Source organism: Silurus meridionalis, chromosome 13, assembly GCF_014805685.1.
Source record: "Silurus meridionalis isolate SWU-2019-XX chromosome 13, ASM1480568v1, whole genome shotgun sequence".
Classification (NCBI taxonomy): domain Eukaryota; kingdom Metazoa; phylum Chordata; class Actinopteri; order Siluriformes; family Siluridae; genus Silurus; species Silurus meridionalis.
In genome coordinates, this window is record NC_060896.1 from 6,448,862 (window position 1) to 6,476,402 (window position 27,541).

At 36.7% G+C, this 27,541-nt stretch overlaps 2 protein-coding genes across 2 annotated transcripts; one reads left to right on the top strand and one right to left on the bottom strand.

Moving 5' to 3' along the window:
• Positions 1-1,853: 1,853 nt before the first annotated feature.
• Positions 1,854-15,838, bottom strand: trpc6b (transient receptor potential cation channel, subfamily C, member 6b). Its single transcript, XM_046864983.1, has 12 exons — positions 15,156-15,838; positions 10,981-11,746; positions 9,394-9,576; positions 9,086-9,250; positions 7,580-7,796; positions 6,251-6,478; positions 5,179-5,443; positions 4,054-4,249; positions 3,248-3,451; positions 2,903-2,959; positions 2,307-2,382; positions 1,854-2,197 (listed from the first exon to the last, which is right to left on the bottom strand). The coding sequence occupies exons 1-12, from the start codon at positions 15,290-15,292 to the stop codon at positions 2,064-2,066; spliced, it is 2,628 nt and encodes an 875-aa protein (XP_046720939.1). The 5' UTR covers positions 15,293-15,838; the 3' UTR covers positions 1,854-2,063.
• A 5,981-nt stretch (positions 15,839-21,819) lies between these two features.
• rnf7 (ring finger protein 7) lies at positions 21,820-24,821 on the top strand. The gene is made up of 3 exons (XM_046864523.1): positions 21,820-22,034; positions 23,696-23,743; positions 24,442-24,821. The coding sequence occupies exons 1-3, from the start codon at positions 21,857-21,859 to the stop codon at positions 24,558-24,560; spliced, it is 345 nt and encodes a 114-aa protein (XP_046720479.1). The 5' UTR covers positions 21,820-21,856; the 3' UTR covers positions 24,561-24,821.
• The last annotated feature ends 2,720 nt before the right edge of the window (positions 24,822-27,541 follow it).

A 27,541-nucleotide genomic window follows, 5' to 3' on the forward strand; every position in this document is an offset into this window, starting at 1 on the left:
TGTACGTCTTTTACAACGTTCACCCAAGGTGCAAACTGTGCCCCGAATTACGTTTTTGTTAGTAAATCAAAGAAATCGACTCACAAATAAGAATCGACTATTTCGGCTCCCAAATGATTCCTTTGACCCAAATGATTCCTTCTCCCCAGTTTATTGATATTTCTCAATAAACCCCCTCACTAAATATACTTTATTCTAAATTATTTATGCAGTTTTTTAAATCTAAAAAATAGAACCATTGTACCTACAACACATTGAACAAATATGTAATATTATATTAATATACACCATTCTATGTGCCATGCATTTCACACCCAGGCCTTCAGTGATGTCCCATCTGAGCCAATACAGCTTAATACCATCATTATGATGCCACGGCTGTATAAACCATCAATAATATACACAGTATAAAAGAGCGCTGCATCACAGACAGTAAGAATGAAAGCCATTACTTAAGCAAGACCGACCTTGGCCAACCTTTCCTTATGATGTATGTATACATACATAAGTACATACATACATGCATTCTATCTATCTATCTATCTATCTATCTATCTATCTATCTATCTATCTATCTATCTATCTATCTATCTGTCTGTCTGTCTGTCTGTCTGTCTGTCTGTCTGTCTGTCTGTCTGTCTGTCTGTAGTTAATACAGTTTTTAATTTAAAATTAATACAGCGCACATTTCTGTGACCATTTTTATTAAAACTATGAACAAATACATACATTTGCATTAAGCATCTATCGCTACTTAATCGCTACTGTTCTTAATGTACCTTAAATTAATACTTTTTAAGTTTTTAATACTCTAATCAACATGGGCATGGACAAATATGGATGCTTAATTATTAGTGAAACCAAACTCAACATAGAGCATGAAGAAAAATATTCTTGTATATTTTTTTAAAAGTAATTATGGTTATAAATTACGTAAATCTTCATTAAACCAAACAGAACTTTTGCTATGTTTCAACACGAACGGTTTTAATTGCCGGATGTGTGCACCATGGTGTTTTTTTGGTACTTGAGTTGAAACCTAAATGTTAAACAAATGTAAGAAAAAAAATATCTGACTAAAGAAAGGACATCGTGCATAACTGTGTGTTGCGTTGAAGGTTTTAATTTTGCCGCTTTAATATTTATTTATTTATACTTTTAATGAAAATAAAATCATGGTACTTTGTCCATGGCAGGGCTTGTTAAAGCAGAAACTGATCTTCTGAGATGTTTATACACACTGAAAAATCAGTTCTGCAGGCAGAAAATTGACAGCCAAGTCACTCAAATAACCACTCTTTTCAAGCATGGTGAGAAGAAATGCATATCAGAATACAAGTCGAGCCTTAAGGCGAATCGGCTACAACAGCACAAAACCACATAGGCTTCTACACCAGTCATAGTTTTGATGGAAAGCATTAATGATTTATTGTGTAAATTGTGCTTTAATGTTCTTAAATAAAGTGTCACAATCTGATGCATTTGGCTTGTTGCTGTAAAATCATGTTTTAAACCTGCCATTTCCACGAGGTTGTTTTTATATTTCTTGAGATATATATTTATTTGCCTGTAGTCATTACAATATTGTGTAAATGTATCTTGTGTCAGGTTAATATTTAGATTACCATGATTTAGATTTAGGCTTTGATTTAGGTTCATGATTTTACAACAGAGTTGTAGGCTGATTTATCACAAGTTTTAATCTAGTGTACCAGTGTAGATTTATTTAATGATAGAGATTCAAAAAGCACTTTTGTACGTCACTCTGGACAAGGGCGTCTGCTAAATGGCGCAAATGTAAATGTAAAACTTTAGAAATGGATGTAATTTAATCAACAGAAATGTAATCTTGATTTATTTTTTAGAAACGTCTTTTATTTTAGCACTATAAATATTTTTTCCACACCATATACAGCATTTTGATCCCTTTCAAAGCAGGATATGCTATTCATTATTTACTCGAACAAGTCCATATAACAATTTTTCTTCAAAAAATGCAACTTTTTGAGGTTTCTAAAAACCGTTTACAGAGTTTCACACCTATAAGCTTGGTGTGTCACTGACTAGTGATTATGCTGTCTGCTAAGTGTTTCTACCAGTGCCCTGATCATCTCTGCTAATTCTTCTGTCTCATTAGACTTCTCCAAGAGCTCATAGCGCAAACTTGAGATGTCCTGCTTTATCTCCTTAAGCTCCCCTGTAAATAGAGACAGACTTTTAGTACACATGCAACATATTTCATGGCTTACAGAATGCAATTCTGTGTATGCATATATTTAGAAATATAAAAGAAAACCATTCTGTACCTTCATTTACCTCATCACTCTCTTTGTCCATCTGTGCTTTTATGATATATCTTTTGATTAAGCGTTTCATGATCCTCTGCCAGAGAAAAATGTGCAGGCAATGTCAAAGATTGTGAATGAGAAACATGAAATTACAAAAAACTAAATTGTTTTATTTAGGCCATTTAATCCCACAGTCTTTTTTTCTAGCTCTCTAGGTTTCCTAGCTTTCAATGACTCTGGCCAGAATTAACTGAATAATGAATATCAATAAATAAGATTAAAAGCAGGCTAATAATGTAAGTGCTATGAATTGTTCTCTTATTTGTAACAAATTTAAAGTTCTAGATAAGTTGAAAATATGTGTTTTTTATCAAATGTATGTGCATTATTTCTTTACACAGTAATAAAAATAATAAATGTGATGCATATTTGAATATGTAACTGATTATGTTTTGTTCTATCTTTCCAAAAGACATATTTTGTACCATATTTAGCATCAAATTGAATTCTCATATACACCTATCTGAGAAAAATTAAATTATATTTGCTCATGTAGGGATACTTGTGAATTGTACAATGTAAAAAGTCATGGTGTGAAGGTGTCAGGATTTTACCCGATATCGACTTGATCGAGGTGATCCTGCATAATTTGATTCTTTTTGTTCACCCAGCTGAAAAGAAAAAGAAATATCTTTTGATTATTTCAACACAAATACAGTACAATGCATCTGAAGTTAGAATATTATAGAGATATCTTCACTATATCAGGTCATTATAATTAGACCTTAGTATGCTCAAGTTTCTGTAAAAATGGAATATAATCATACTGCAAATACTTCAACCAATTGCTCAGAAAAAAACAAACATTTTTTTCATTCATTGTCTGCATTGTCAATGTAAAAAAACGGTCCTGATGTAAGTACAGTACATCTTACTCATTTATCTTGGTCTAATCTTACTTCATTGAGCTCTGTGTCCTCCTTCAGGCTGTCCTTGTGTCTTTGCAGAGGCGTTAACACAAGCTGCTTGATTTTCTGAGTCAGGCAGAGCACAGACTTGGGGCTGGGGATTAAGTTAAAAGGTACAGGCAATGTTCCACCTTCCTCAAAGTAAGAGAACCATAGCTTAGCTCGTGCAAACTTCCATTCCACATCTGCATCATCCTGTCAGGAGAAAGGAAATGAGTCTCATAAAGGAAATCCTGACTAAAAAACATATTAAAATGATAGGGTGTGAGGGGATACATCATTTCAGTGGAATAAATATTTATGCCATTGAAAAAGATCCTTTTTACTAGTATATGTTACTGTACTGATAAGTGTGTTATTATGTAGCTTTTACAAATGATTCAGACTTTGGGACAATGTATATATTTATAATGAAATTATTTATATAGTATAAATATGCTAAAATTGATTTTATAATAACATGATAACATGATAATCTTCTAAATCGAATCTTCTATATTTAGTATTACATACTAAACTTGTAAACTATACAGTATTTTTTATAAAGTATTCTTATTATAATAAGTATAATAAACCAGAACTCAAGTAAACTCAAATTTTATATATATATATATATATATATATATATATAAATAAAATGTGAGTTTACTTGAGTTATATATATATATATATATATATATATATATATATATATATATATATATATATATATATATATATATATATATATATATTTATATAGTGTTTGTGTTGTCTGTGTTTTTTTTTTGACTGTGTGTGTGTTCATGAATGCATACCTCAATTTCCTGAAAAGAGCTGTTGATCATAGCAATGAGCATGTTGAGTAGGACAATAACCATGATAACATTGTAAACTCCATAAAGCACATAGCCAATATTTTCGATGAACTTGTGTCCATTATTAATGACAACGGATTTGACCTCAGAAAGTCCAAAAATAGCCCAGAACAGCGTTTTAAAGCTCTCTTCAACACTAGTGGGAGAGAAAAAGTGAAAAAGGATTCCATCAAAGAAAGAGTTAAATGTTATAAAAGAAGACGTCAGTTGACACACGAGGTGTGAGAAATTAAACATAAACGGGAACATTTCACTTTATCTCTTTCAAGCTCACAGTGACAAAACAATAAACGTCATATTCATTTATGATAATGCCTCCTAAATAATCTGCAAACTTATAAATAATCGATGTTGATGCTATTTTAAATGTATTTATATTAAACTGAACCATGACAATCATTTATATTCCTCAGAACAGCAAAGTGAGGGATAATGTTAAATAAATCAATCCTAAAATTAATTATAAATTACAATTAAATCCTTAAATAATTTTAATCCAAAATCTACGACATTATCCCTTGAATTGTATCCAGGGTGTGACTAAATTTTCATGACCAGTTTGCATAAACATTCTTCAGTCCCCTTGCTGTAAGTCATTCGATTTGCCGATCGCCCACATGCAGTATGTCATTAAATATTAATGCCAACTGCTTTTAATCCATGTGACAACTTTAAAAAAAAATCCAAAAATCAATACTGTTATAATATTATAAATATGGTATAGAAGCTTGTTCATTGAATCATACCGAAGCATTTGTTACTCAAATTATACCACAGCAGCTGATTTGCTACATTCGCTATGTATTTATATTGTTTTTGTGCCTGTGTATAAATTGTATACTCAATATTCCACTATAACTACAGTGGCATTTTTATTGTAGACCATTTACAAGCTTGCCATATTGTTTTATTGCCTTTTTTTTTTACTTCTCTGCACATTTACTTAAAAATTTATCGTATTAGAATAACTGCATTAAGTACATCTGGTATATTTTGATGGTCATTTTGTAATCACATTATTTAAATCATAGTCAAGTCAAAAATTAAATTCATGATCCTACTCACGTTGTGAAGGCATTGTTTTGTTTTGCTCCGAGGTAGTAGGAGTAGAGGTTAAACATGCCGATCATAAAAGCCACGAACACCATAATGAAGATCACCATGAACTTAAAGATGTCTTTGACAGTCCTGCCTAGAGAGATTTGCAGGGGGCCAAAACTCTCATTGGCTGGCAGGATGTAGGCAATCCGTGAGAAGCTCAGCACTACAGCAATGGCGTACAGACCCTCTGAGATCAGCTGGGGGTCGGATGGCACCCAATAGATGCGCGCTACAAAGAAAAGTCTGGTCAGTTCAGTATTATAGCTGCAGGAGTGTCAAAAATTCCAAATGTGAACGTGCAAGTAAGTAATGCAAGTAATATAACATAATTATTTGTGAAATTATTGGGATGATAATTGTATCATAATTTCTTTTAAGAGTACAGAGTATAGAAAAACAGGGACATGCAATTAATTTTTTAATTAACACACACAAACAGTAATACATTCTAAGTAAAACAATTTTAATGCTTAAATATATATTCTTAAAATGTCTAACATATAGCTATAATATAAGAAAAAAATGTAAGTTCTAAAACCTGTTTATTCAAAGAGCAAAATCGTACAATTTCCTATCTAATTTTATTAATTTAAGTGTTTTTTAAGCACACCATTGGTTACTCACTTCTGAAAAGGCAGACATCTTTCAAAATCAAGATCATGGCTTAAAATTTCAAAATAAACTACAATATCACTATTTTTACCCATCATTTAAGTTTTATTGTTGCCATGTTGGAAGTTTTGATTGTAAAAGTTGTGGCCATGTTGTAAACAAGTCCCAAGGAGACACGTCTGTTCAGATACTAAGTGTTAGAAAATAAAGAGGCAGAAAAAGATAAAACTTTGACAGAAACAAATGTGATGCCGATGTCTAAACCACTATGGGGACGTAACAAAAAGAGCACATTGCAAATCACTGAAATATCATAGAAAATTATATAATGCAGGCCCTTTACATAATACAAAAAATACACAACTATTTAGTACTTTCAAGTACCACTTTATACTTTATATTTATATTTTATGGTCCACCTTACCCAACTGATAATACTCAATCTCATAAGGCAACGTTATGTTAGAGAGGTCGCTGTAGCGCTCATCAACATAAGTCTGTGCTGTGTAAGCGTGCCAAAAAGCCATGAATCTCGCTATGAATGATGATACAAAGATGGCCAGCATCCCAAAGTCCAATAAATTCCAGGGTTCCAAAAGATATTCACGAGGGCCTTGAGACCAGATCTCCTTGCATTCGGCCCAAATCATTCCTTTAAAATAAATGAGAAAGGCACATTTAATTTGAATGAAATGTGATGAATGAAGGCAGGAAAAAGCACCGATAGTAAATTAAACAGATAATATTTCAAAGCACTGAAAGATCAGAATTAATCATCACACAGCAATATTTCATTATAGACTCATAATCCTGTTTGGTCTTTTAGAATTATTGGTAACATTACAGTAATTAAAACATGTCTCATGTAATAAAAAAGTAAAACCTATTAGACACTGCTGTCCTTACTACATTTATTAAGAAGAACTGTGGGTTGATGATATAACCAGCATCAAATGACAAAGTTTTATGGCCCTTTTCTGTGCTGTAATGTTTTTGACCATGATGTTATATAAGCCCAACAGTGTGTGGACAGTGGCCTATGACAGTGGACAGAAAGGTTAGAGGAGAGTTGATAAAGGTAGGCTGGTGAGGTAGGCTTTCTGAATAGAATGTGTGGTTGAGTGAATTATAGGTGCTGGAGATTCATTTGAGTTCAAGTTCTAAAAGTGTCCTTCAGCTGGCAATGGCAGTTATGTGTTGTGTCTCTGCAAAATAAAAACAAAATCAATAAAAATGACTAATATTGCTCCATTACATTGTTCTCAATAAAAAAAAAAAGTTATTATAAAATATTTTATATATATATATATATATATATATATATATATATATATATATATATATATATATATATATATATATATATATAGTGAGGAAAATAAGTATTTGAACACCCTGCTATTTTGCAAGTTCTCCCACTTAGAAATCATGGAGGGGTCTGAAATTGTCATCGTAGGTGCATGTCCACTGTGAGAGACATAATCTAAAAAAAAAAATCCAGAAATCACAATGTATGATTTTTTAACTATTTTTTTTATTTAAGGTTCTGTTTTGGTAACTAGTCTTTTTGTGATGTTTAATCTCTAGTTCGAGGCAGTAATAGTTAGGAGTCATTGTAACTTCAATTTAAAGAACTTACTATAACTAAATAAAGACACAAATGAATTGGATTTGTAACATTACATAAGTTCTGCTCTGTATTACATCATGACTTTTCCTGCACCTTGGGACAAAATAAAGGATTATATCCAACCTATGACCCAGGAAATGATCAGCATCTCCATCCAGGTAAAAGGGGTGGTTTTCATGCGGAATAGCTGTGTAGGATGGTCATGGATGGTCATGTTGGGAAGAAGAGTCGTTCCCTCAAACCGATCTGCTGCATTCATAATCAGGAGACCAAGGAAGATGGTGAATGAAGCAGCATGGGCCACAAACTTGAGAAAAGGTCCACGAATGATCTTCCCTAACTGCAAAGCAGAAAATATACCAATGACAAAGTAATTTGTATAAAAACAGACTTGCATAATGTTTATGAAACATTTGTTGAATTGCACTTAAGAAGATTTTAACCAAATTTTTATTCATCTGTATTTTTCATGTGAAATTTTCACTTCCTACACTGAGAAAACAACAGATCACTTGATATGGAAATGTAAGGGCAGTTGAACTCTTTTAGTGAAACAGTATAACACAAGCAGGAGTGTAGTTATAATCAGCATCAACATGTCTGTAATTTGACCAAAAGTAAAGGTGACTCTAAAGGTAAAGGTGATTTTGACATTAACCGACTTTAACCGACCAGCATTCATATTTTGAGTCTTCTTCTACTGATGATGTCACTAAAACTACTGCAGTAAATGTTTTGAAGTAATGCGTAGTTATACAGATAGTGAAATGCTGATTGCAGTGAATAAATCTTGCCCAGTCATATTAGTTGACTTGAACAATCTGTTGTTTAATGAACAAAATAACCAGTTTATGTGAGTAATTGTACTTTGTTACTGTACTTAAGTAATTATTTTATTCCTTTCTACAGTGTCAAAAATATAAGCAACTTTTAGTGTCTATTTGACTACATTTATGATTCAATATATGTACTTTTTAATCCACTACATTTTAATTCACAATTAAAATACCGTTACCAATTATATTTTGCAATCAGTCAGTCAGTTCTCAAAATTTGGTTTTACTTTATATGAAATTGTTTACTTACATTTTATTTGTCTATTAAACACTGATAGTTATTCCACTTTGTGACATGATACTGTAATTTTATTTGTTAATTAAAAATCCCTTTTTGAAAGATTGTTCACATACTTTGTCTTTGTTTTTTTTTCATATAATCAAATAATCAGATACTTTTACTCAAGTCATATCGAAATTGGTGACATTTGACCTGTAAAGTTTCGAAGTAAAGTATCTTTACTTTTACTCGAGTATGATTTTCAGGTACCTCTGAATGTAACACAAACCGTAACCATAACAGTATAAGAATATAGGTTTTAAAATTAAACGTGAGAGAAAAGCATTAAGAGTGTGGCATCATCAAGAGTTTGCATTTCTTAAACTTCACTTTCATTATGACTAGATTTCTGTTTTCTTTTCAGGAAAATGTGTAAAATCAGTAGTATCTACATAAGTGTTAGACCGAGCTTAGTTTGAATAAGTGCTGAAGCATGCTTTTAAATCTGAATGAGGCATTATAAATACAAGATCATTGTTACTCTGTTATAATCTAAGGTTAAGTAAGGTCAACCTTGCTTGAGGGTGCTATCCAGTACAGCAGAGCCAGGATTGGCAGTCCAACGGCCACACCGAACACCACAAACAACTTCACAGCAGTAGTCTGCTGCCGGAGCCCTGACAGATTTTCATACCAAATGGAGAGGAGCTGCTGCTGACAGTTTGGATGAGCTACAAACTGTGTGGGAGGCAGTAAAACATTTAACAATACATCAGGCGAGGAGTTTATTTCGTACATGTTGGCTGCAGCATGGATAGATCTTATTAATGAAATCTTTCAAGGCCAGTGCACAAAATAGAAAAAGATTTCAGAGATTTCACCTTTTTAAGCTCGTATTTGATGGCCAGTTTTAGGCGAATGAGACTCGGTCTGCCTGTTTTATCATTTCCATTTAACTCCGTGTCTCCATTCAAGATGGCTTCTACCTCTTCTGTGTTCCGGCACAAGTCCAAAAGCCCAACCACAAAGTCTTTGCATTGCATAGACAGCTTTTTATAATCATTCTGTAAAAGAAAATCATCACACTCCTGAATGTAACAGCATTACATTATACAATGCCTAATAAATACATTTAGCGGATGCTGTTTATGAGTATTAAACTGTAACGGCTTCTTAACATTCCAACTGCATTTTAGATTTTAGAAATGGTGTCTAAATAATTCAACATTCATGAAGCACTAGCATGCAAATAGGAATTTATTACCCATAATCAAAACATTAAGGAAACAGGGTGCCAAAATGTCTCTCTAGGCATCTGTTAATAAAAGGAATCGCCTTCAATGGCTATGAATCTGCTTTGCTAATATATGTATTCAACCTTGAAGACTCAACAAGCCACATTTAGTCAAAGGCTTTAAGCCAGATAAGCACAATGGAGGGCTGTGTACATTCACATTATCTCACACACTGAGATGACAAGAGGAAGATACCATGAGAGAAACCAGACTCAAACAAGCCCTAACTCGAAACTATTTTACAGTAACAAAGTGGTAGGCAAAGAGTTTGCCAGAACACAAAAATAGATAAAATAATAAAAAAGAAATTTAAATTAACGCTTATTTACACTGATTATTTTTCTTAATCGGGGTCTTGGTGGATCCAGATTTGAGACCACTATGTAACACTAGGCATGTGACTCAGTCAATGGAAACCCACTGCACACATATTCACACACTGATTCAAACCTAGGGGCAATTTAACATATACGATTCATCTGTTGTCATGTTGGAGGAAACCAGAGGAGAAATGGGGAGAACATACCAAACTTTTCACAGACAGTAGCCCCAAGGTCGGAACTGAACCAGGAATGATGAACCTGCCATGCAGCAACACTACACTCTGCATCAGCAATTGATAATGCAAATGGAATTTCGTTTAATTATACTGTATCTGTTTATAATAGGATAGTATTAGATATTTTAATAGAGGTACACATAGAACAACAGGGATGCCTTATTACCAATAAGTCTATTCCATTGTTTTGTTATTTTGTAATATATAATTTGTGCTTCGAAAAGAAACGAACCTAATTTTAAAAACCTTCAGACATTTGACCTTGTTGGAAACGTATACCGTTTGCACTGATTCCAAAATATACCAAACTATTCATCCACTGAGTCTTGATATATGGTAAAAAGCTTTGATGGGCATATTTCCCCCACCACCTAGCAATGTCAAAAGATGACATGAAAAGGCATCAAAAAGGGTTAGGATACAGAAAGCCCTATTTATCGTGAATGATTTCCACAATCGTAATTACTGAGGCCTGGGGACTGAAATTAATTGCTGAAACTTTACACCCCTAATAATTACCTTAATTACTGAGGCCTGGGGACTGAAATGAATTGCTGAAACGTTACACCCCTAATAATTACCCTAGATCTGTTAAAAGAATAGGAAGCCCCTACCTTGAACTCTTTTTCTACATTGGCCAGCACAGCCAGCTCATTGCTTAGCTCCAGAGCAGTCAGTACAGGGTCTTCACTGGAGAGTGAGAGATAGGCAGGGCTGGCCAGTCCCTTGTAGGCATTTATACGGGAACGAGAGTGACTGAAAGAGTCATGCCTCTGGTGGTAGACGCAGGTGTTACATTTACAGAAGTAGTCATGCGGCCGCTCAATGCGAGCTCCCTTCAATAACAGGATGTGTACAATCTCATACTCATGGCAGTGAGAGGCCAAGATGATGGGTGTAATGTCTTGGGAAAAACGCATGCCGTCGTCATCATAGGCAAAGAAGTCGTCGTTTATTTCAGTTTGCAGTGTGCTGTTGGTTAACTTCGATGTGTCTGCAAAGGCCTGGTGAGCCAATATGGCCTCCACTATCCGGATGTAGCCTTTGCTAATAGCCAGAAGCAAAGCATCACCAATTCTGGCTAGGTTGTCTTTCTTCAACAGGAGCTCTGTCACCTCCAAGTGCTCATTAGCCACCGCCAGCTGTAGCGCATTCTGCCCCATATAGTCCACACAGTTGATATTAAGGTCAGGCAGTTCCTCTAGCATTTTACGGACAACAGGGATGTTTCCATACTCAGCTGCCTCAAGGAATAGCTCTTCAGCCAGTGACAGGCTGTTGCACTGAGCACTAAACATGTATGCTGGACGGCGCATAGCCAAGCGACGACTTTTAGCCAACATCTGACTCTGGGTAATTTTTCTGTCAACATTGGTCCTCCTATAAGAGGGGAAAAATTCAATTAAACCATTTTTTTCTGTTTTAATCAAGGCAAATGTGACTGTCACTGAGCCAACTAATGACCGCAATAATTGAACACATTGCAAAAGGTCATATGCCTCTCCAAGATACCTCAATCTAGTTACTTTTGACACATTTGTATTGAGAATATCCTTCAACTCCTTAATCAAAATGATCATCGATAGGTAAATAGGTAAAAATTTTGGTAAAATTTTACTTGATTACAGTGATTCTGTAAAAAAAAATGTGTATATATATATATATATATATATATATATATATATATATATATATATATTTAATTTTGTTAAATGAGTACTAAAGTGCATTTTTTTTTTTTTTTTAGAACTTTTCTCCTCTTGGCAGATGAACATACACCAAGAGTGCCACAGGAGAGACAGCATGGCGAGGGACAGTGACTCAGAGTCCACAGATTTCAGAGACCGATGGTGCAGAATGGAAAGCCTTCTGCTGTCTGAGTCACCGTTAATAAACTGCCCTGAGTCCAATTAACAACAAAAAGTTGGGTCCAACTGATGGCATAAAAGCTTGTAATTTGTTCTATCTCTATATTGTCAGTGTTCTCTGTGGGTGTTTGATTCGATAAACAGTTCATATGAACTGTGCATATGAGATCTTGGCACGCCCACCTTTAATTAGTAACCATGCTGTTGTAAGTAATGCTTGCCTTCCTGAATAATGATAAAGGAAATGTCAAAGCTTTTAATACTTAAAGGTTAGTTTTAGAGAAGAAAAAAACACACAACTACAACAGACAATGGTTTGTGAATGTGTATCATTGTGTGTAAAATATGTAGGGCAAAAATAGTATAACCAGAGCACTAATATGAATAAATATAATGAAACAGTGGAACTGATTCCGTTTGGTCTGAGGTTGTGAAATGATCACTGATGCTTGTACTGAACCATGCTACTCAAGTGTGCGTCAATGAACACAGAAAATTATTAAGCATTTATTAGATGTCTTTTCATCTAAAAAAAAAAATTACTTTTCATTATTAGATCTTAAACAGGAGGTTGTATTTTCCACCATGTTTTCATGTGTAATGTTCAGTTTACTTACCACCCAAATAAACTAAGTACTCCATAAATGTTATAATTTATCTCATTATAATAAGTGGAGGATTAAAGGAAATCTAGCTAACAACTTTCTCATATTACTGTTATTTCATATAAATGGAAGAAAATGAGATATGAAATCAGCTCCTTTACATGCACACATGCAAACACACACACACACTTGCCTGGCAGATATAACACACCTCATTCTATTGATTCCCTTGCATCCAGCTAACAAAGCAGTTAGTCCTAGGTCTATGGGCTCAAATTGATTTTCATTGCTATAATCAATAAACATTAGCTTTATCACTTGTACACTGTCAGAAAAACCGTACAGTATTGGTATTTTTTGTTCACCAAGGCAATTCTGTAGCTTAATGAGGTTTCTCTACAATTACCTTTTTACCACTAAGTATGCAAATCCACACTTGAAGTACCACTTTAGTGACAAGTATTTGATCAAAAATAAAATGGTTTCTTTTTAAAACCCTGACAATGGCCCTTATATATTACCACTGTGCAGCTTTTCTTTGGGGGAAAAAAATGTGTGTGTGTGTGTGTGTGTAAACACCAGTTTCTTATCTTTTACATTTTACAGTGAGAAATTTTCACAATTGTACAGTCAAATCCAAAATGGTCAAAGCATGATTTGCTTTAAAGGGTCTATGACGAACTCTACAACTGGGCATTTCTCTACCTAAAAAAGTTTCAAATAGGAACTAAAATAAGTACCCCTTAAATAGCCAATAAATCGTTTATCTTTTGATAACTTTAGATGTGTTCAAAAGCGTAGATTTATCTCATGTGTCAGATGGCCTTATCCAGAACAATTTACAATGATCTCATTTATACAATTAAGTCCTTTCCAAATGGTCCGACAGTGACAGCTTGGCAGTGCTGGCATTTGAACCTGTGACATTTCATGGAAAAATTCAACATCTTGGAACAACTATTGAATGAAAAATACTTTAGATTTACATGAAATAAGTAAATATGTCACAAAATTCAAAACAACATCATTATACAGGTTATGATGATCCTTTAAAAGGTGAGTAGAAGGCAAACTAGACAGGAAGCAACTAAGCAGAAGGTAAAAAGTCTTTCAGGGATTTGAAGATACCTCAATCTGAGGTCTGAACACACAGAATTAAAAATGTAATCAACCCATTAAACTGAACGTATTACATATTAACGAATCCACCTGAACTACTGAAATCCTTTGTACTAAAAGATGCATTTCAGTGCAATACCTAACCCAAAGCTTTTACTAACAAATTGATATAGATAGATAGATATATAGATAGATAGATAGATAGATAGATAGATAGATAGATAGATAGATAGATAGATAGATAGACAGAAAGATAGATAGATAGATAGATAGATAGATAGATAGATAGATAGATAGATAGATAGATAGATAGATGGATGGATCGATGGATCGATGGATAGATCCACCTGTACTATTGAATTCCTTTGTACTAAAAGTTGCATTTCAATGCAATACCTGCCCAAAGCTTTTCCTAAGAGATAGATAGATAGATAGATAGATAGATAGATAGATAGATAGATAGATAGATAGATAGATAGATAGATAGATAGATAGATAGAACTTTATTGTCATTGCTTTGCAACATGAATGTATATATGTTGAATGTGAAATGTGAAATGTTGGGCAGAATGTACAATAAGGATTTAAATATACATATAGATAAAATAGTGCAGATGTATGGAGAAGTAAACAAAATATAGTTGAGATAAAGTTGAACAAAATAAAGTTGAACTCAACACAGTGACATTAGATATCACCCTGTTCATTACATTATTCTGGCAATCAGTTATTCTGTAAACCAATCTGTGCCTAATCTTCTGCCACATCCTGTATCCTGTAAAAAGACCTACAATGTAAAATCAGTGCTGTAGATGCACAGAATTTTCAGCATGTCCATTGCTTTAGACTCCATGTGTGCCAGTCTGTCGATTACTGACACTTGGTAACTGGTGGATGTATTCAGTGAAACTTCAGATCAGTATAGAATAGTAGAGAATCTTATGTATTAGGATATTCCATGCATATGCGTTTAAATGCAAATATTGATGCAATAAATGCAAATACAAATAATTCTGCAAATAATATTAATCATTTTAAAATTGCATTGCTTATTGGCTGTTTATTATCGTGTTTAATTTCTATTTATTGCTGTGCATGCATGAAAGTGGATTTGAGGTATAGGATTGTTAAGATTTTGGTGTAAAGAAACAAAATGAATTGAGACAATGGGATTGATGGAGTGCGGATGTAACTCACCGTAGGTAAGAAGATCTTTGTCGAAAAATCTCCTGTCTCTCCTCGCGTTGTTCTTTGGTTGGACCGCGGTCTACACTGACTTTCCGGGCTGAACTTTTTTCCGGATTTACGCGCTCCGAGCACATCGGTCTCCTCATGACTTAAAAATCAGCGGATCCAGGAGCCTGCTCGCTGAGTAGACCAGTCCACGTGCTTCATTTACAGATTTCTGACTTCTGATTTCTGCCTTTTTATATCAAAACCCATGCAAACAAGCCCGCAATTCCTTCCAGTGGATGGAAGACAGACATTTAACACCCGCGCCCTCAGAGCTGGCCAGATGCCCAGACTCTCCACGCATCATCACACACGCTCAGGCAGCTCAGGAGCGCGTTCTTCTCCTTTTTCTTTTGTGTTCTTTGGATTAATTAGTAACATCAAGGATGCTTTTATGAACAAAATAATCCATTCATTCATCTCCAGCATCGTGGTGGATCCAATCCTGGGAACACTGGTGGTGGATCCAAAACCTATACTGGGAACACTGGTGGTGGTGGTGGATCCAAAAACTATACTGGGAACATTGGTGGTGGATCCAAAACCTATACAGGGAACACTGGTGGTGGTGGATCCAAAAACTATACTGGGAACATTAGTGGTGGATCCAAAACCTATACTGGGAACACTGGTGGTGGTGGATCCAAAAACTATACTGGGAACATTGGTGGTGGATCCAAATCCTGTCCTGTGAAAGCTGGTGGTGGATCCAAATCCAGTCCTAGGAACACTGGTTCTGGTGGATCCAAAATCAATCTTAGGAACACTGGTGGTGGCAGATCCATAACCTGTCCTGGGAACACTGGTGGTGCTGCTGCATCCAAAATCTATCCTGGGAAAACATTGTGGTGGATTTAAAAACTTTTCTGGGAACATAGGTGGTGGTGGATCGAAAATCTATCCTGGGAACCCTATGGTGACACATCCAAAACCTATCCTGTCATTACTGTTGGTGTTGGATCCAAAACCTATGCTGTGATCACTGTTGGTGACAGACCTAAAACTTATCCTGGGAACACATGGATTTAAAACCTATTCTAATATACAATAGGTGGTGGTGGATCCAAAACCTGGGAACCCTGGTGTTGACAGATCCAGAACCTATTCTGATATCATTGTTAGTGGTGGATCCTAAACCTATCCTGGGAACATTGGTGGTGGATTCAAAACCAATCCTAGAAACACTGGTTCTGGTGGATCCAAAATCATCCCTAGGAACACTAGTGGTGGTGGATCCATACCCTGTCCTAGGAACACGTGGTGGTGGATTTAAAAACTATTCTGGGAACATAGGTGGTGGTGGATCGAAAATCTATCCTGGTAACACTGTGGTGACAGATCCAAAACCTATCCTGTGATCACCGGTGGTGGTGGATCGAAAAACCTATCCTGGGAACACTGGTGGAGGATCCAAAATTTATCCTGGGAACACTGGTGGTGGTGATGGTTGATCCAAAACTTATCCTTGGAATGCTGTTGGTGAATCCAAAACCTATCCTGGGAATACTGGTTAAGGAACACTGGTGCATCAGAAGGCACCATGCACACACATTTTTACACTTATTCACATACAGGCACAATTTAGAATAGCCAGTTCAGCTACCCACATGTGTTTAGTAGAGAAAGGACAAAGCCTGATAGCAACTTGACGTAGCTAAAAGAAGATGAATGAATACTTTAGTGCCCTGATGATATTTAGGAAGCACTTAAAGAAGACCATACAGCTGACTGGTAACTTCAAAAGAATCCCTCCCATACTCCTCTCTGGAAACTGTACAGATCTCACCAAATTTCTGTGTCCTATAATCTGCCAGGAGCTCCCCAGGCAATCTAACCTCAAATTCATACCTGAAACAGCTTAGGTTCATCAGTGGAGGTGATTAAACATGTACAATCCACCTCAGTCAGTGTTGGTTCAGCCCACCACTTTCATTATTGAGTCTATTCTCACCTTCTCCGTCGCAGTCTGGTGGAAACTGTGGAGAGAATTATCGGCTGTAACCTGCCCACCCTCAACCATCTGTATGACTCCAGGACTCGATAAATAAGCATAATAATTGCAGGCCTCTTTCACCCAGGCTATAAGGAAAATTACAATTAAGGCCGCAAGTCAAAGGAACAGCTGGTCTCCCCAAGCGCGATATTTTATTAATCATGTCTAATTCTGAACTATATGAACCTTTCAAATCAGACATATGCACAGATGGAGCCCAGGGGTTCATATGCACACATAGAGCATTAACATGGCATTGGAGTGATCATCGGGAAACAATGCTGAACATATACATCATTAAACATTTCATGTTTTACTCTTTTTAAATGAACTCACTTAATCAACTGGTAAATTGGTCATGCAAAGGTGGATGCAAAGCCATGAGGCAAAAATACATTATGCTCTACTAATGAGTTTTTACTTTCTTGCACAAAACAGTAAGCTGCTATCTAAAAACTATATTGTATTAAATACAAATATCTTGAATATTTTTACTTAATAAGATATAGACAGCCAAGACACAGTTATGTTTCTTTCTCGCAATTTACCTCATGAACAAAAGCTCTCCCCATTGTGCAAGAAATTAAAACATACATGCAATACCACTTTTACTAATGTAAATCTGTACTTTTCTATATAAAAAATGTGCACTAATTTTAATGATTTTTTTCTTGCTTTTTACTTTAGAAAATGTGCAACTGGAAGCTTCTGTCACCAAAACTAATTCCTTGTAAGCAGTGGCGGGCGGTCAGGGCCTTCTCTGCTGGCCTAAACACTAGCAGAACCACTGACCTACATTTCCATCCTAAATTCTAATATTTGTTCCATGAAATTTTATTAATTTATTCCCAACAGTTTATTCTCGTAGCGTTTCTCTTGGCTGCATTGCTTCCATGTGGATGTTATATTTTTTGTCCAATCAGATTTCAACCTCTATGCTGCCATGTCAGTCTAATCTGCACAGGGCCTTCAAAGTTAATACTGCTGTCTCTTTGACCATAGAGAATATTATCAATGGGTCTGTTTCTTTAACCAATCAGATTTCATATTCTCCTCACAGGGCTAGCTATCTGTGCCAGAATAACGTCAGCATTTTTCCGTCCTCTGATTGTTTGGTCAGAGGGAAACTGTTACATCCAAGTTCGACTGGCAAAACACGTGTGTAGCTCTGCACACATGAATACATCTGAGTTAGACTTTTTTACACCTATGGAGGAAGAGAAATTGGTTTGGTTTCGGACATATTTAAAAATACATTTTGAAGAAAAGCTAGAAATCGTGAGAAGGTCGGCCAACCCTAAAGCTAGCTAGCGTGTCTCAGCCTTGGAAAGGATTTGTTCACAACTTCCAGACCAGTGAATACGAGCTGTACCACTGGATTACAGCCTCTGAGGAGCGGTGCACATTATGAGTCTGCATATCTGGTGAATAGATTGTATTTTATTTACATTTGTATGTTTTTGTCATGTTATTAGACAAATATTGGTTCTGAACTGCTCCAGATGATGTAGGTGGCACAGTTGCGGTTGTAGTGTAGAGGTTTGGAGTCTTAATTGGGTTTCTTGCTTTAGTTAAATAGTCTTCACCCTCTATATGTGAAATGCTTTCCTCTCTGTAATGCCACGTGTTGCTTTATTGCATTTTTGTATTGTATTGATGGTTTCTATAATCACGACGTGATAGTGGTGGTATTAAGAGATGGATTAAGTCGGGTACGTCCCCACTGAAGGCCCGCCACTGCTTGTAAATGCAAACATACTTGGCAATAAAGCTTTTCTTTATTCTGATTCTGATATAATATATGAATAATATCTGAATATGTCTCTTTAGTAGACTGTTTGGAAGCAATTCATTGAAATGATTGTGATGGTTGTGATGGTTGAGATGATGCTGTAATTTTTTTAAGTTAAATGAAAATGGTGATGGATAAGGACAAAGTAAAAAAACATTATCTGATATTATCATTCAGTATATTGAAAGCCTGTTTATTGTAAGGTATTAACTGAAAATAATCAAGTCAAGTCAAGTCAAGTTTATTTGTATAGCGCTTTTCACAACAGACATTGTCTCAAAGCAGCTTTACACAAATCAACAGTGATGGTGAATGGTGTGCATTTGTCCCTGATGAGCAGCCGTGGCGACTGTGGCAAGGAAAAACTCCCTTAGATGTTATGAGGAAGAAACCTTGAGAGGAACCAGACTCAAAAGGGGAACCCATCCTCATCTGGGTGACATCAAGAGTTTGATCATAAATCTTTCAACAATACAGAACACTGGAGAGTGAGAACTAACATGATTACTGGAGTATAAGATTATAAGTAATGTTCTTTCTGCAGTCTTAAACAGTCTATATGGTTAGTAGCTCCGAGTTTTATAAGCTCAGCATTTGTGATCACCACAGATCCAGCATCAGCTTCTCCATGCCAGAGCCTTTAAACACTCCAGGAGGTCCAATGTCAAAACTCCACACATGTAGCGGGATCCAAATGGCACTGGTACGTCTCTAGATGGTTCAGGATGTTTGTGAGTTCGGCATCTACTTCTTTAAAGGTCCGTAATCATCACGAGGTGGGAGGTGACTGGAGCTGGAGCAACCTCAGGATGCCTCGGGATGGGGAGAGAAAGAGAAGCAGTGGAGAGGAATTAGCGTAGCTGCTGTTCATGATATTAACAGCACAAGTTGATAATGTGCATGTGATCAGATGTTCTGGAGCACAAGGTTATGATGTGATGTGTGTTATGTGTAGGCTTTGCTAAAAGATCGTTTTAATCTACACTTAAATTGGGTGAGTGTGTCTGAGCCCCGAACACTGTCAGGAGACTATTCCAGAGTTTAGGAGCTAAATGTGAAAATGCTCTACCACCTTTAGTGGACTTTGCTATTCTAGGAACTACTAGAAGCCCAGAGTTTTGAGATCTCAGGGAGCGTGGCGGATTGTAGCGTGTTAAAAGACTGGATAGATACACGGGAGCCAAACCATTTAGTGCTTTATAAGTGAGAAGTAATAGTTTGTAGTCTATTCGAAACTTAACAGGAAGCCAATGTAGGGACGATAAGATCGGGGTTATGTGATCATATTTTTTTGACCTTGTAAGAACTCTGGCTGCTGCATTCTGGACTAACTGAAGCTTGTTTATTAATGAAGCAGGACATCCACCTAGTAACGCATTACAGTAGTCTATTCTGGAGGTCATAAACGCATGGACGAGCTTCTCTGCATCGGATATAGACAACATATTTCTTAGCTTAGAAATATTTCTAAGGTGAAAGTAATCTGGTAAGGAGCATCTTAGTTTTATCCTTTTTTTTGGAGGAAACATCAACATCAGCTTCTTAATTACTTGCATTTAGTTTTACATTTGAATAGAGAAGTGCTTTTTTACGCTCTGCACATTCTGTCAGTGAAGTTTAAAATAACGAGTCACAAACCATGACTGGACACACACCTCAACAATGATGGAACTTTAATGGATGAACATTCGGTGCCACCCAGATGAGGATGGGTTCCCTTTTGAGTTTGGTTCCTCTCAAGGTTTCTTCCTCATACCATCTCAGGGAGTTTTCTCTTGCCATAGTCGCCACTGGCTTGCTCATTATGGATAAATTTATTGGGACTAAACTTGTAGGCAATGACATTAATTAAAATTGTATATCCTCGTTATCACCATTAAAGAAACTTTAAAACATTGTTGAAAGTGCTATAAAAATAAAAATGAATGAAATTGAATTAAACATAAGACATGAGTTGAGATTTAGCTAGTATTCGCTTCCATGGTTAATAGCGTCACTTGTTTCATTCATGTTGATTTGCTAATTATAATATCTGCAAAACGAGCTAGCATGAACATGATGTAATATACCAAAAAAAACTTTTACAACAGAACAGGACATGACTTTTCTAAAGAGCTTCAGGTGCATGTAATAAAGTTTGTTCACCTCCAGAATTTGTCATTTACATAATTGTCATTCAACTACACAATTATCACAAGGTAAAATATCAAGGTTATTTGAACTTTGACTGAGCACTGAGCACTTCTTGAAGCTGGAACTTTATGTCTTACTTCTTACTGCCTCACGTTTACATACCTTGCACTAATTGTACATTTAATTTCCTTTATGGAATTTGGCAGATCTCTCCATCCTTGACTTACATTTATCTTATTCATGCAGCTGAGCAGCTAGGGGGGTTTGGGGCCTTTCTTGGGGGGGCCCAGGAGTGGCAGCTTGGTGTGACTGGGATTTGAACTCATGATCCTTAACCACTAAGCTACCACCTCCCGACCCATTCTCCCCCCATTGTACAATGGTTTTTTTTTTTGCTTGTTTGTTTGTTATTTTGTTTTCTTATATTTTTAAAACACCAGCACACACTGAAATTCCTTGCACATGTAACCCTATGCTAAGAAACTGATTCTGACTAACATGGGAGTGGGCGGGGTTTTAATCGTTACCGAAGGCATCCACTAGATGGCGTTAGAAAACTGTTGTCTTTGAAACCCACCCACCTTTAAAAAGCCCCGCCCTCTCCGTGAAGTCTAATTTGCATAACAGCCCGTTGATTGGACGGTATGCATCAGTTAGCCAATCAGAGTAGAGCAGCGGGCGGGTTCGTTGAAATTCCTGTGCAGGATCATAACATGGCGGCCATTTTGTAAATGCTGCACCCGGGCCATGGCGGAGATGGATGAGTGCGAGGAGCCGGGTTTAGTGCACACACACCACGGTTCATCGGCTTCATCCAAGTCGGGAGGTGATAAGATGTTCTCTCTGAAGAAGTGGAATGCGGTGGCGATGTGGAGCTGGGATGTCGAGTGTGATACCTGCGCCATTTGTAGGGTACAAGTAATGGGTGAGTGTGGATACACAGAGTTAGGGTTAGCTAAGCGGCTATTAAAGCTGTTTAACCCAGTAGCTGTTATTACACATCTTTAATGTTTCAGATCATCCAACTAATTTAAATATTAGTAAGAGATAACACAAGTGAACACAACATGCAGTTTTAATTATTGAGGGAAAACTAAATCCAAAACTACATGGCCCTGTGTGAAAGTGTTTGCCCCCCTTTTATTAATGGTTTATCACACCTTACTTAAATTTCTCCAGCCACACTGAGGCCTGATTACTGCCACACCTGTTCACAATCAAGAAGTCTCTTAAATAGGACCTGCCTGACAAAGTGAAGTAGACCAAAAGATCCTCAAAAGCTAGACATCATGCTGAGATCCCAAAAAATTCAGAAACAAATGAAAGTAATTGAGATCTATCAGTGTGGAAAAGCCATTTCTAAAGCTTTAGGACTCCAGTGACCCACAATGAGAGCCATTATTCACACATGGCAAAAACATGGAACAGTGGAGAACCTTAACAGGTGTGACCGGCCGACCAAAATTAACCCAAGAGCACAGTGATGATTCATCCAAGAGGTCACAAAAGACCCCACAACAACATCTAAAGAACTGCAGGCCTCACTTGCCCCAGTTAAGGCCAGTGTTTTTGACTCCACCATAAGAAAGAGACCGGGCAAAAATGGTCTGCATGGCAGAGTTCCAAAACAAAAAACACTGCTGAGCTAAAAGAGCTTAAAGTCTCATCTCAGTTTTGCCAGAAAACATCTTGATGATTCCCAAGACTTTTGGGAAAATAGACAGTGGACTGATTAGACAGAAGTTGAGGTTTTTGGAAGGTGTGTGTCCCATTATGTCTGGTGTAAAAGGAGCACTGCATTTCAGAAAAAGAACATCATACCAACAGTGAAATATGGTGGTGGTAGTGTGATGGTCTGGGGCTGTTTTGCTGCTTTAGGACCTGGAAGACTTGCTGTGATAAATGGATCCATGAATTCTGCTGTTTACCAAAAAATCCTGAAGGAGAATGTCCGGGCATTTGTTTGTGACCTCAAGCTGAAGCGTACTTGGGTTCTGCATCAGGACAATAATCCAAAACACACCAGCAAGTCCACCTCTGAATGGCTGAGGAAAAACAAAATGAGGACTTTGGAGTGTCCTAGTCAAAGTCCTGACCTGAATCCTATTGAGATGCTGTGTCATGACCTTAAAAAGACGGTTCATGTTTTCAAACCCTCCAATGTGTCTGAATTACAACAATTCTGCATAGATGAGTGGAGTAAAATTCCTCCACAGCGCCGTAACAGTCATCGCAAGTTATCACAAACGCTTGATTGCAGTTGTTGTTGCTAAGGAGCCCAACCAGTGTAGTTTTGGATTTTAGTTTTCCCTCAATAATTAAAACCTTCATTTAAAAACTGCATGTTGTGTTCACTTGTGTGATCTCTTAGAGCATATTGCTAACAATATGCTTATCTAATACTAATGACACACGCGTACCTCAGTGCTCAGAATGGTCTACTATACAAATCTTTTTTTTTTTTTTTTTTTTTCTTTTGTGATTCCATGGTCAGGTCATAGTTGTGTCCACACATCATATACCTAATTTGTCTAGTTTTACCTTATAACACTGCCACCAAACGTGCTCTTTTTCTTTATCTTGCAGATGCGTGTTTAAGATGTCAGGCAGAAAACAAGCAGGAGGACTGCGTTGGTAAGAAAAACAGAGTTTTAATTGAAAACATGAAAGTGCATCTTGTCTTCAGTCTGTTAGAATGAACACGACACTTTTTAAAATCTGCAGTTCTCCACGTGTCCAAAAATAATCATATAATATCATCTGAAAGAATTTGAAGGATCCATATCCCTTTATTAAGTGTTCCCTCTGAAATTTATTTACATTGTATGTACAAAGTTTTGGGGTCACCTGACCATTCGCATGTGCTTCTTGAACATCCCGTTCCACATTCCCTTATCATTTGCTGTTGTTATAACTTTCATTCTTCTGGGAAGATGTTCCACTAGATTGCAGTGTTCAGATCACAAGATCATTGATGGGAGAGGAGGCCTCTGGTGCAGTCAGCATTCCCAATCATTATGTTTAAAGTTCAGAGCTCTATAGCAGGCCACTCAAGTTCTTCTACTCCAACCCGTGTTAAGCACATCTTCACGGAGCTAGCTTTGTGCACAGAGGCATCTTCATGTTGGAACAAGTTTTAATGCTACTGCATTCAATACAATTGTGAGTCTCTGACTTGGTAACAGTTACTACATGGCTGGAAGGTGAAGCGTCTGAATACTTTTGTCCATAAAGTGTATAACGTTACAGACTTGAAGATAAGATGTGTGTCTTATAGTATTTAGTGTCTGCATTGCCATGTTACGGCTGTTTGTTTTCCTACTTTCCCTCAGTCGTATGGGGAGAATGCAACCACTCGTTCCATAACTGCTGCATGTCTCTGTGGGTAAAACAAAACAACCGGTGCCCACTGTGCCAACAAGACTGGGTCGTGCAGAGGATCGGCAAATGAGGACGTTCTCAAACATCCACCGTGTTCTTCACATGTTTCAGCTTCGTCTGGCTTCAGGACGTCTGACTGACTCTTCTACTGCAGTGTGTGTGTTTGTGACTGTAAAATGAAGTGTTTGGACTTTACTAGAACTCCAAGTGATGCTTTGAGTTATACAGAACAATTTGTGAGACTTAAGCACTAGAGTTTTACTGCAGCCTATGAAACGGACTGTAAAGGTGTTGAATGTGTGTTGAAATAAAAGTAACGTATTAAAGGAAACGATGCGTCTTTTCTTTGGAAAGTGAGAACACAGGCCAGACGTTGGTACTCATCTTCCATCTGTAGTGCTATTCAATTCAATGCAGAAGTATTAGTGTTGCTATTCCGCCATCTAGTGGTACAGTATGGTATAGACCGCAGGTTTATACTGGTGTGAAAGTATACTGTAACTTGGACATGCCTTAATTATATATAAAGTTTTCTGACTATAATATCTGAAGTCTGTCAAATGATCAGTTAATTTATTTTTCGATCATCAGTTTATACTGTTTTCCTTTATTATTCAGCACAACTATTCATAGACTTTATGTATAGTTATCTGTAAATAATAGTAAATACATTCCTCTCTTGGCCACACTAAACTGCTAGTCCTGGGCCCCTGAGCAAGGCCCTTAACCCCCGATAGCTGCTCAGTTGTATTAATGAGAGAAATGTAAGTTGCTCTGAATAAGAGCATCTGAAAAATGCTGTTAATGTAAACTTTGACACTCAGGTTGATCTTGGGATCTTTCAGAGAATGTTCTCCTTGCATTAACATCTCATGGTGGTTTGTGGTCCCTGAAAGTTTTAAATAATTCACAGGTTAACCGAATGTTAGGAGAATATTCTCTGAAGCACTGGCAGTAATGCAGCAAGGTTATTTTAAAGGTTACAGAAACGTTCTCTGAATCGTAACGAGCAACGAAGCGTGAACGATGTAGTTCTGCAAAGTAAACGTTCAGGAGGAAACCAAGATGGAGGAAAATGTTCTCAGGCAGTTCTAGGAACTCATACCAGTTAGCTGGGAGAGTGCAATAGGGATGCATTAAAAAAAAAAGTTTTTTTGCCCAATAATCTTTAGTTTGGCACGTCGTTCACGTGTCCCAATGAAAATCTTCTGCAAGTTTTACATCACTGTATTGAGATGTGTATGTTGTATATGACAGCCACTAGAGGGCAGTGTAATGCTACCAATACAGTTAAGTTCTGACTGTGTGTAACACCGGCAGCAGTGAATAAACGGGGTTCCGAACGTGATACTTGGTATGTAAGTCTCATCAATACAATCACGTTTTCACCAGTTTGGTTTTTCAGTCTGGTGCAGAATGTTCTCCATGTGGAGTTAAAAGCACCAATTGTCATGTCGGTGTTTATCCAGTAGAGGGCACTGTTTGGTTTGGTTAAGTGATTCTGCTAGACTAAAAAAAATATTATGCAGTATCATTTCTGAGAACTTCATGACTACCTTTATCATTGGTAGACAAGCTTTCTTATTTATTATTTTGATCGACCAAATCAAGCATATAAACAGATTTCAGATGTGCCATTCACCAAAAGGTACTTTATGTAAATTCATGAACAACCATTAATTATTAAATGTAATTTTTACACATTATTGTGAGAGGTTAGCTATAACAAAAGTGGCATGGGGGAAAAAAATAAAAATTACATTTTAAAACAATCACATGAAAAGAAATTATTTTTGCGGTTCAGTTTGAGGAACAGATCAATAGAAGAGTATCTGTTGATTGGCACTCAGCTAGCTGATCATTTTACTGATAGTATTGAGTAATATTTTGCATTTACAAAATTAGTTTGAAGATCATCAGAGAAAAAATGACTGTGCGGAGGCTTCCAGTGAAGGACGAATGTATTACATCTAGCTTGGGCTTCAAAATGGCCTTAAGCTTAAAAAACAAAAAAAAACATGTAACCACATCATGGTGACCAAAGAATAGGCCTTGTTCTAACATTAATACGTCATCGTACTCGGTTTCTATGTGTTTGTCACAGAGACTAAAACGTTTTTTTTAATATAAAATACTAAAGAGGAGCTTTGTGTGAAAGAAGAAGGAGGGACGTATGAAGATGGGAACGAAGCATGTGGATTTGGTCACCGAGCAGATATTCGTCCCGTCCTGCATGGTCTTGGACGACACCTCTGCCACACCAGTACAGCCTCCCCCTGATTCCAATGGAACGCTCGGGTCAAGGCATGCCATGCGCTCTCACCGAACTTTCCGTGCTTGAGCTCCATTTGGCTGCACCCTTTCGCCACACGGTCTGTTATTTTATCCTTAGTGCGAGAGGGCATGGACGGATATAGCCTCTGCTGGTCTCATTAGGAAAATAAGGCTTGTCTATTTGTGTTACGTGGGAGAGGGTGAAGTTCTTAAATCAGAGGTCATTGATTTTAGACATGGAGAGAAGAAGTTTACTGATTTAGGTATTAGAGTTGATTGGAATGTGTTATTAGGTGTGTAGTGAATATTTCAGCTTCAATGAATTTGATCTCCATTCTCTGAAATATGAGATTGTTCTGCACTGGTTTTTTATGGTGGTTTCACCTTTTTGTCAGCGTTTCTGCTCATTGATAGATCTTTGCTTGTCTTCTCTGTATTAAAGTTATATTGGAAGACTGTCTTCTCTTCAATAAATGGAGAATGGCGGAATGACATGTTTACTGACACGTTACTATCCTAAGGGTTTTTACCGCATCGTCAATATTTTACAAATAATCATGTCACCCTTCACTCCTACCGTTTTCTCCATCTGGACCCGACAGGAGTGTATGACTTGTATGTAAACGTACATGCCAAATTTGAGTAACATGACACACTTTCTTTTCCCAGCTACTTGGAAGACTGTTTTATCACGTTTAAGTGTTTAGATAGTTTTATATTATCCAGACATCAATCGGTACCTCGCCACCGTTTCAGGCTCATGTTTCCTCTCAGCCA

Excerpts from the sequence above, each read along its gene's own strand:
- trpc6b (XM_046864983.1), bottom strand. The coding sequence starts at position 15,292 with ATGAGGAGACCGATGTGCTCGGAGCGCGTAAATCCGGAAAAAAGTTCA. Across the intron at positions 2,383-2,902 it reads CTCGATCAAGTCGATATCGG|AGGATCATGAAACGCTTAAT; the intron begins GTAAAATCCTGA and ends TTTCTCTGGCAG. Across the intron at positions 2,198-2,306 it reads GAGTGATGAGGTAAATGAAG|GGGAGCTTAAGGAGATAAAG; the intron begins GTACAGAATGGT and ends CTCTATTTACAG.
- rnf7 (XM_046864523.1), top strand. The coding sequence starts at position 21,857 with ATGGCGGAGATGGATGAGTGCGAGGAGCCGGGTTTAGTGCACACACAC. Across the intron at positions 22,035-23,695 it reads TTGTAGGGTACAAGTAATGG|ATGCGTGTTTAAGATGTCAG; the intron begins GTGAGTGTGGAT and ends TTTATCTTGCAG. Across the intron at positions 23,744-24,441 it reads CAAGCAGGAGGACTGCGTTG|TCGTATGGGGAGAATGCAAC; the intron begins GTAAGAAAAACA and ends ACTTTCCCTCAG.